We start from the raw sequence: 10433 nt of genomic DNA, 5'->3' as shown, positions 1-10433 counted from the left end.
GGTTTAGAAGGTGCCTGTCAGATATGAACTGCTGGGCTGTTCTTGGCCAGTTGGTTTTGTTCTCAGCTTGGTTATTTTATCTCCTATGAAATGGGGTCTCTGGGAGAGGAGGTGACAGAGATGATGTAGTCTTCTTAGCAGCCCAAAATTCTCTCTTCCTTCGCTTGCAGGCATTTCTGTTCCATTCCCCATGCCCATTTCCATGATACATCCAGCTAGACCATCCCAGCCATCTCTGGTCTAATGTAGGTGCCAGCAGGCAGGGATGCCTCTTCCCAGCAATTTGGCTAGCTCTTCCATGAGCCTTAAATATTTTGGAGACAAAATCCTTGCCAGTTTGTAAAGATGATGCCTCATGTTCCCCAGCATCAGATCTCTGAGATCCATCTGGGCTTGACATCATCCCCTTGGGGCATTCTGGGGCTGCGAAAGGGGTTGCTGTTTCAGGTTCAATGATAGGTCAGGCTGGCCTTGCTCCCTGCTTTTGAATTGAACTCCTGACTATCTCCTTGCCTAGAACAGGTGAAAAACCTGCTACAGGAGGCAGGTTGAACTGGCTTTTGACAGGTTCATGCACATTGCTGTGGGCATCACAGCTGCACCAAGAGGCTCTGGGGACTAGACTGGAGTTGAGTTCATTACTGGGGTGCCTGGAGAGCTGTGAGCAAGAACACAGCCCAGTAACAAAATCCTTAGTTTGCAATAAACCAATCCTTTGCCTTTTCACTGAAGAGCTACATGTAAGGCCATGTAAATATGCAAAAATATAAATAGTTGCCTCCATCCCCTAGAAGACCCATCTCAATGAATGGTTTTGCTCTGTCTTCACTGTGCACCATGACTCGCCCGATTAATCACTTCAACAAACTGAATGAAGTATGTCTACTAAACAGCTCATTTTCCTTTAGCAGCTTGGGTACTTGGGCAATTTTACAGAAGAAAAATGTGCCAGTAAAGGCCTAAAAAGGTAGAAGAGCCATTCCTTGATGACTCTAATACTTGCTGAAGGAAGGCAGCACCCTTGCCTGTGGCTTCCAAACCAGCTAAGCATGCAGAAGACATGGATCCCATTCAAGTTTTTAAAGCTGTGTGATGAGCCCTGTGCTCCCTCCACACTCCACAGGTGGAGGGTCAGGCCATACCAGCAGAGCCACAGAATGGTTGGGCTGGAAGGGACCTTAAAGGCCATTTAGTTCCAATCCTCTTCCATGGGCAAGGATGCCACTCACTGGATGGGTTGCTGGCTGGTATCAGTAGGATACAAGGAGTGTCTTACAAACAGGAACACATTGCTGGAGTATTTTAGACTTCACAGCTTGCTTTTGCTCCCATGAATAGCATATCTAGCAGTGTGTTCCCCTGCCTGTTAAACCAGCTCCTGGTGCAAGAAGCTGTTTCTCTGAGCATCCTGTCTCACAGCAGGACTTCCTCTGTGGGCTTTGTTCCAAGTCTGCAAAACAAGACTTAAATCTCCACGAGAAAGGTGGCTACCCTGGATTACAGAAACTTTCAGGCATGGAGAAATTTGTGAACATCCTCTTGCTTGGGCTCGCCCTTCCAGCTGTGACAAACATCTCCAGCTGCGTTTCCCAAGAGCTGGCTAAGATTTGTCAATGGAAATGCAATGGAAGTTCAAAAATCTGCTACTCACAGGCAGAGTGGCTGCATCAGCAAGACTGCAGCAGCCCTGCACCCCCACAGAGCTGCATCCCTGGGATGAGTTTGCTCTGTGTGACCACAGTCAGTACACTGACACGAGGTACACAGAAAACACTGCTTTATTGACTGCATTTGCCAACACATTGAGGAATGCAAAGGGGTTTTTTTCATAAGCAATGGGCCATGGTCCCAATGTGTATTAAAGCATACACTGTATCTAAACAGGATGAAAATAATGGCAGACAGAGCTATTCCAAGGCAACACAAATAGCATGCATAATACAGTCTCACACAGAACGAGTTTGATAACATTATATTGCTTTAAGGATTAACTAACATGGAAAATGTACAAAAAGGAGAAATAGGTTTTTGCATTAATGAAAAATACATTTTTTTCTCTACAAAGGAATTTCTAATACAAGAAAATAAATATTGCAACATAAGCCAAAAATAATTTAAAATTGCTCTTTTCAATATATTTTCAATATTTCTCTTTTGTATTAACAAATGGCACATCACGTTCTTTGAAACAAAGAAAACAGAAGGGTTTCTCCTCCTGTGACATTCATATCGTTTCCTGTAACTGATGTGAAGTGGGTTGCTTTGAATGTGGAATGGTGCAAACTGCAGGGGATTTCCTTAAAGAACAACCAAACCTCATGCCCTGCCCTGTAGCAGCATTTTCCTGCAGCCTGCATCCATCCTGGCTCCATTCTGCATCCACCTTTGGGGCGAGTTCCATGGGACAGCAGGCATCCTAACCCCATAAAACAGGTGCAAGTGGAAAGAAAAAAAATAAAACGAAAAAAGGAAAAAAAAATCAAAAGATGGGTGTGGGAAAAATGGCAGTGTAGAATGGGAGCTGTCCTGGGGAAACTCCCTCAACCATCAGGGTTGGGGCTGGTGTGAGGCTGTGCTCCATCAGGGTATGACGCTTTCTGCATCCTCATCTCAACAGCGGCTGCTTCTCCAAGGAAACAGGTGCTCTTACAGTGCAAATGTCAATTCCTGCAGTTTATACATCTTAAAAGATAACATTTCTGTACTAAAATAAACCTTTTTTTTTTCTTCTCTTTCTATTCATTTCAAAATACATTTACATTAACATCAAAAATATTTTCCTTGTGCATTTTCTCTCCAGAACACCAGACTCCCCTGCTCCCAGGAGGCTCCAGGCAGGGGATGCTCTGGGGTGGCTGCAGCCATCCTGCCATGGTCCAGCCCTTGCTCAGCCCCACAGCTCACCAGAGCCCTTTTCCTCCTCTCTATTCCTGCCATCCCATTCTTCTCCCTGTGCCCCATCAGCTCCCTTCGTTTTTCCCCCATCTCCTGATGCAAAACATGATGCCTGATGTTTTGGGAGTGTTTCAAACTGTGTTATTGCCCAGTGCTGGAGGTGCCAGGTCGGTTGTTCTTTAAAGTTTTCCCCTTTTTGCTTTCCTGTACTGAGAAGACAAGTAGTGCAGAAGCTGATGAATGGAACTGTGTACAGTGAAATTTGTGGATTGCTTTTTTTAACCATAATTGAGTGAAGCACACGGAAGCAAGATTCATTAAAAGGCAGCATATTGATTATTGTTATGACTCGTATACTAGGATACTGGAGCTAAAGCTAGCAAGCCTGATAAGATAAACTAAGTCCTATTTACTGTATTTAACATTATCTGAACATACTGAGCCTTAATTAATGAGCAGATTTTCATTTCCAACCTCAATGGATTATGCTAATTTATATCAAAGGTGGTTCCTGTTTTGTTGGTATTTTGCTGTTTGGTTTTTTTTTTTCCACTAATAACTTGTGTCACATTTTTCCCATCTGAGGAAGATTCCTTCCCAGGCACGGTCAGTCTCAGCCAGGTGAGTGTTGGGCTTAAGCAGGGCTGGGCATCCCACCCAAAGCCCCCACCGGTTGCCGTGTCTGGGATCAGCTGGGCTGTCATCGCTGATCTTTGCTGCAATTTTATCAATAGTAAGGACTTTGGAAGGCTGATAAAGATGATGATCTACTCTAAAACACCAATCGAAATAGTCTCAGAGTTTCAAAAAGAAAGCTCACAGTGAAATGAGCAAAAAACATCAGAAACCAAAACGGCAGGATGCAGTCTCGGAGCAGCAGCATCCCTCGGAGCAAGCCTGGAACCTAACGCCGCAGCAGTGTGGTATGAGTGTGTCTTTAGTCCTTGGTTGCTAAATAACTTCCAATTTTTTTTTCATAATGACAAGTTTCCGGTTTCTGGCTGTGCTGCTTGACTGTCAAAATATTTCTTTGGCATCCACAAAATTGTTTGACTGATTGGTTTGACAATTGCAAGGTTTTTTTGTTTAGTGATGGGTTTAACCGGTTGCAGAAGTGTCCCAGGTTTGGGTTGATTTTGTTTTGTTATTTTTTTTTTTTAGTTTTTTTTTTAAACATTTTTTATTTTTAAAAAACAACAACAACAAAAGTTTCAGTGAATTCCTTTTTTGTTTTTGTTCCCTGAGCTCACACTGGGGTCACTCCAATAAAACACGTAGCATGACTTAACTGTGACCTTTGAAGCCAAAACCGAAGTAATGGTGCAATTAAGTGCAAACATGGAAATTCGCCTGACTTATAGGTAACATGGGCTTTTAAACAACATTTAAGGCTTATTGGGGACATTTTATGCATTAAATTATTGTCATATTTATAATGTCAGCTTCTGTGAATCACCCCTCCACAACGAGTCAACAGCTTGTAACCAGGATTTAAGGTTAAAAAGAAACCCAACAAACCAAAACAAAGGATGGAGAGGAATAAATTCACCATTTCCATTTTAGCATTTAGTAGGAAAACACAATGGTGGTGGCAAGGGTTGCCATTTCCCCTTGGTGATGGCACATTTGGCCTTGGGGGCATGGTTTTGGTTTGCAAGGGGGATTTCAAATATGCTGCCCTGACACGGTGGGACCACGGCAGCATTGGAGAGAAGCATGGGCAAAAAAATTGCTCAGCCTCCCGGGTTACACCAACCCTGGCTCCCCACGGTGGTTTTAAAGGACACTTTCCTCTTCCATCCTGCCCCACATTTCCATTTTCCACTTGCTGATCCATTCACCTGAGTAAATCACTTCGGTGTTTCTAAGAACCTCAGTGGGGACATGGACGGGGAGGACTTTTGTATCCTGGCCCCTGGACGGATCCCAACCAGATGGAAAGGTGAGGGGAAAAATAATGACCAAGGGGCTTTTCCCCCCTAAAAATAGAAATGTAACATTGCTCTCTTCCACCCCAAGCGTTTTCCTCCAACAAGCTTTTTGTGCTTTAGTCATTATTTATTTTAGAATCACTTATTTCGCTTCCTTCTCTCCGCACACACAGGTGGGAATTTCCCCTCCCACAGCTGGCCACTGCCGGACCCTCTACTCGCTCCCTGCTCTGAGGGCAACCGTCCCAGGCAGAAATCTGCCCCTCATTAAATAATGCCCATTAATTGAACTGTCATCCCTGCAGAAAGCACGGGTACCGGCACCCTCCACCCTCTCAGCACCCTCGACATCGGTCCTGGCACACATTCCCAGGAAGTGGGGTCTGGCAGGGAGCCGGGGAGGGACCACTGCTGTCACAGTCATCGATGTCGGTGAAGCTGAAGCTGTATCTCAGACGTATCGGGAAGAGAAAAGACAACAGTGCCGAATTTCCAACTATATACACACATTAAAAACCCCCCTCGCCGTGACACCAGGCAGAAATCGGACATGGCAGTTGGAACTGGGTTGAGGCCTCGTCGGGCCGGGGGCAGTTAGGACGCCAGGATGCTCATCCTGACGATGTCCTCGCCGGCCGCGTCCAGCTGTCCCCGCTGCGCCCGGCCGCCGCGGGACTCCCCGTCCGAGTCGCTCATCTCGGCGTCCGAGAAGTATCCGTCCGTGTCGGCCTCGAAGCGCCGCAGGGCGGCTCCGCCCTCGGCCTTGGGGGGCTGCGAGCGCCGCGGCCCCCGGCTCTCCTTTGGTAATTTGAACCGCACGATGGTTTTGGGGCTGCCGATGGAGTCAGGCACTTTGGCCGCGGGGCTGGGCTCCGTCTGAGCGCAGCGCGGCGTCTCCTCCTCCTCCTCTTTGCTGACGCAGCCCCGTGGCCCGGCAGGGGGATGAGGCTCGCTGGCTTTCTGGAGAGAGCCCTTCCTGGACACCTTTTTGGCCTCGCCCGTCCCTTTGCGTTCGGTGGGGAGCTTTGCTGCCCCTTTTTCCGACTTGCTGGGTCTGGAATCCAGAGCGAAGGGCTTGGAGGGATCATCCGACAGGTTGCTGGCATTGTTAGTCCAGGGCTCTGAGCCCTCCGGGTGGCCCCCACCCACTGCAGAGGGGCTGCTCCTCGGCAGCTTTTTCTTAGTGTTCGTTCTCGTTCTGCTTTTCACTTTCTTTGTGGCCTCGCTCTGCCTGAATGGGGACCTGAGGGAATGGTCCATCATGAAGCTCAGCAAGGTCTCCTCATCCTGGAGGAGCTCCTCGGAGAGGCCAGGGGTGCTGTCCTCATGGTGGGCGTTGTTGAGTGACCACTCGCTCATGGCCATGTTCTCCGCGGTGATCTGCACGGACTGTGCCAGCCAGCTGTTGAAGAAGGTCCCGTCGATGGGGAAAGAGGTTGACAAGCCTGAGAAAAACAAGAGTGGAAGAGTGCTTCAGAAGCCAGGAACAGCCGTGCTGCCCTCTATCACCATCACCAGCTCCAGCAAAACTCCCTGGCACTGGAGAAACACTCGAAGATCAACTATAACACACCACACTGGACACAAGCAGGGTTTACACCTGCGCTGAACCTGGAGCTCACTGAGGTCACAGTACAACAACCCCAGCGGTCCCTCACACCCAGCTCTCCACAAACCTCCCTGAATCCAAACCAAGCTTCTTCCTTCAGCGAAGATGACAAGCAATGACACATCCCAGCACAGGGGGAAGCATTCTCGTGCAAAGGCAAAAGACAATTCAAATGTAAGTTAAAAAATATGGTGACAGAGCAAGACTTGTGCCCAGACAAGGGATGACAGGTTCCTCAGGAGGCAGCTGCTGCCAAGCCACCACCAGAGCCAAGCAGCCAGTGTGGTGAAGCGACCACTGCTACATCTGCATGTCTGAGGACATCTCAAAAGGCGTGGAAACTGAAGAAGAGGAGCAGAGATGAAGGTTGTAATGGAAAAAGCTAAAAAAATTCCTGATAATGATCATTGAGAGCAAGTGTGAGCACTGTGGGCTGGGCTAATTGTATCCAATTAGCAATGGGAAAGGTGCACACCTACACAGGCACAGGCAGTTTTAATCTTTGAAACAGTAAACCACAGGTTCAACATCTGAGTTGGTTTTATGGATGGAGGAAAAATGGGGCTTGATTTTGGATTCCAGGAAGACCTTTGCTTTGAAACAGTCAGTGTAGCAACAGAGATAGAAAGAGCAGTGGCCTGGGCAGGGTGACTCACATCCACAGTATTTGCTGGTAGCAGTGACAGGTTTCTGTCACCTTTACATCACCTGTGAGCAGCAAGACAGGTTGTGACCCTGCACCTCATGCAAGTCACCATGGCCCTTTTGGAGAAGAAAGCACCCCACCCCGACACCAGCCCAAGGCAGGGAAGGTGAAGCAGGAGCAAGAATGAACTTAGGGCACTGCATGGTACCCAAACAACAAAAGGCCCAAGTTTTGTGGGGAAGGGCACTGCCCAGTTCACCTTTCCCAGCCCTTCTCTGATGACAGCACTCCCAAGAGATGCTTCAAACCCTTCACAAAATTCAGGAGGTTGCAAGACCTTGGTGAAGCTTTGGGTCAAGCTGCCTGGTTTCCCAAGCTCATAGTCATGCAGCTTTCCTCGGAGATTCTCCAGCCTCCCTTGTTTGCTGAAATTTGCCCCAGTAAACCCAAAACTTCTTTAGCAAAGAACAGAGCAAAGACAGAATGACTGCAAAACCCCATTTCCAAAGGTCTTAAAACCCAACAGCTCTGAGATGACCAGAAAGCATCATAGTCAGGTGAGCAATGTGCAAAGCAAAGCAAGGCAGGGTGGTCTAGACCTCCCACAGAAACATTCTGTACCTCCTGGAAGGTGTTACAGCATCTCCAGACTGCCTGAGAGCCTCATAGGACCAGGGTTTCCCTGTGCCCCTGCGGCAGCTAGGCACACATCAACTCATCACCTTCTGCCTCTGCTGGTGGAGGTGGCAGCACCAGAGAAGTCAAGCAACAATCCAATTCCATTTAGAACCATATGCAGTTGTCAAGGACCGTGTCCAAAACCACCTTTTTGTTCTGCTTCTGCTTCTCCCCCAGCCCTGCCTGCTGGGGGAGAAGCAGAAGGGGACAAGCTGGAGGTGGCTGAAGCATCTGTGGGGCCAGGCTCCTCACCCTCTGAACAAATTCAAGAGATGGATGTGCTTTGTGCCTGACTCCTGGATGTTCCTGCACCACTGGCACCAGCAAGGCTATTTATGCCATGGACAGCACATGAAACCTCACATTCCACGTGCTGTCCTCACCGGTGCTGCATAGAACAGAAGGCACAGGGGAGCAGCCCTGCCATGGGGTGGGTAAGTCTGATTTTATCAGCTGAAAGAGAAATCCTGCTCCAGCAGCCTAGCACAGGTTTTGTAACATTATCCCAATCCTGGAGCTACAGGGGGGAATTTTAAATCCCCTGCCCTGCCAGTGAATATGTTTCTGACCCAGTCTCTCTAGCAGGACCCGGATAATTCAGGCTGATTCCCACAAAGGAGAGATGGAAGGTGTAACTCCACCCTGTTACATGCAGGAGGGATCAGGGGCTGGGACTTTAAACCCTGCTCCCCAAAACAGGGAGCCTCCAGAATCACGGGTCGACTCTGCGCCATAAAATCAGACTTACCCAGTTGTCCCAAAACAGTTTCGTTGACCGATTTCCTTTTCTCTGTCTTCTCAGGACTATTTTTTCTACCATCTCTTCCTTTCCTTCTTGGGTCACTTTTCTTACCCCTTGTCTTCTTCCCAGTTTGTTCTGGCATTTTTTAGAGAAAAAGGAAAACGCCGTGTGAGACAAGGCATCAGGGACGCTGCGGTGAGCAAGTTCCCCTGGGGCACACCCTGCAGTGCAGACCTGGAGCACACCTGCAAACAACTCCAAGCCAAAGGGAGAACAAGGGCTGTTCTTTGGCCAGCTGTAGGCTAAGGTCTCTATATGTTAAAATCTGAATTCTGTAGGTTATAAAAAAAGGGAGATTTTAGCCTTGGAGAGAAGTGGCCACAGGAGCAGCCCCACTGAAGGCAGGTGACTGCTGGAGACTCTACAGCCACAGACCTGGACCAGGACTTTGGGGTGAGGAGCCACTAGGGAGTGATCCCAAATCCTGCTCAGACACCTTGCAGGAGCCATGGTGACCCACAAACCGGCTGTTGCTGCTGTGTCACCCATCACCAAGAAGAGCATCTCCAGGAAGGGACTCGGCCAGACTGACAGAACAAAGGCAGTTTTAAAGCCAACCCTGATTTGACCTTTTGGCAAAACTGTGCAGGAGTGAAAAAACCCCAAAGTGATATAGCTACAAGAAGTAGGAAAGATGCCCAGGATTGCCTATAGAAAGGCAGGGATCTAACTCTTAGCTGTACAGACATTCAGCTAAAAATTAGAATTTCCTAAATGGCTTTGAACCTCTACTGGATTTATTCCTCTTCGGTAAACAGGACAAATACTGTATAGAAGTATAACTTGTATTGCCAAGTAAAATACTTCCAACAGTTTTTACTTACTCTGTTAGGCCATTCTTCCCCACAAGTCCATGCTAAAACTCCTGTTAATTTTCAGAGGGAAGGATGTTGCCCTTAAACCAAAATGTGGGTGGCTATGGAAATAGAGGCGAGACAGGCAGTTTTTCAAGAGTCTGGCCCATAGGCTAAACAATGATCTTAAGGAAGAAATCAGTTTATTGTGTCAGCCAGCAGCAAATCCTCAGCAGAGAGGCCAGAGGGTGGATGGGTCAGAGGGAATAACCTCAGCTCTCCCCCTGCAGCAGCAGTGGAAATGTACTGGGTGAGTAGGGGAGGGAATTTGCATTGCACCTGCCTGAGTCTGAATTAACAGAGGATTTACAGTCCTGGAGTTGCCAGCCAGGAACCCCTCCTGACCAAAGGACTTACAGGAAGAAAGAAATGCAAAAGCAAATTTGGTATTTGCTACACTCCTGCCAAGTAATGGGAGGAAGGCAGAGACATTTTTCACTTCGCTTACAAAATCAAAATCTAACTTTGTTTAGACAGCACAACGGGGCTGAAGAGAAACCCGAGCAGCACTTTTTGAAGAGGAACCTGTCAAAATAGTAGCCATGTTTCAAAGCCAGATAGTGTTTACTTTCCACTCTGTGCAAGAAAAATACAGGGAAGAAAGGAGGGTTCATTTTACACGGGCAGTTCTCACTGATTTTATTAAGAATCTCCTGCTTAAATGATCATTTGACAGCAGGAAAAATAAACCCCTCCTGTTCTGAGTTTTCTGTGGGAGCCAGTCCAACAAAACCTTGGTGCCAAAACCATCTTTGGAACAACCCCAACAGATCTCAGTTGATGGCTACTGCAACAGCAGTTAAAAACTGGCCTCATCCTGGGGAAATAATGGAGAGTTCTTCCCTTCTCCCAAGAACCCCAGGTATGGAGAGCATCCTGGTCAGGAGCTGTGGGGCAGGATGCTAATGGAACCATCCCCCACTTCCAAACCAGTAAGTGTTTTGTAATGCTGGAAAAGGCAGCAGTGAATTATCCAAAGCTTTAGTTCCACTGGATGCTGAGTATCTGCAGCTCCTGG

At 47.8% G+C, this 10433-nt stretch overlaps 1 protein-coding gene across 2 annotated transcripts in view; it reads right to left on the bottom strand.

Annotated features, from left to right (window-relative positions):
• Positions 1-1760: 1760 nt before the first annotated feature.
• Positions 1761-10433, bottom strand: part of JADE2 (jade family PHD finger 2) — a 72634-nt gene continuing 63961 nt past the window's right edge. Inside the window, exons 11-12 of one of the 2 annotated variants that reach the window (XM_066329029.1) lie at positions 8508-8636; positions 1761-6271 (exon numbers count right to left, since the gene is read on the bottom strand). In XM_066329029.1, the coding sequence (XP_066185126.1) occupies positions 5421-6271; positions 8508-8636 (980 nt within the window). In that variant the 3' untranslated portion in view covers positions 1761-5420. The remainder of the gene's footprint in view (positions 6272-8507; positions 8637-10433) is intronic. The other variant, XM_066329030.1, reaches the window with a different exon arrangement.

This window comes from Sylvia atricapilla, chromosome 14, assembly GCF_009819655.1.
Source record: "Sylvia atricapilla isolate bSylAtr1 chromosome 14, bSylAtr1.pri, whole genome shotgun sequence".
NCBI lineage: Eukaryota > Metazoa > Chordata > Aves > Passeriformes > Sylviidae > Sylvia > Sylvia atricapilla.
The sequence above is the reverse complement of the archived record's forward strand: the minus strand, read 5'-3'. Positions and strand labels throughout refer to the sequence as shown.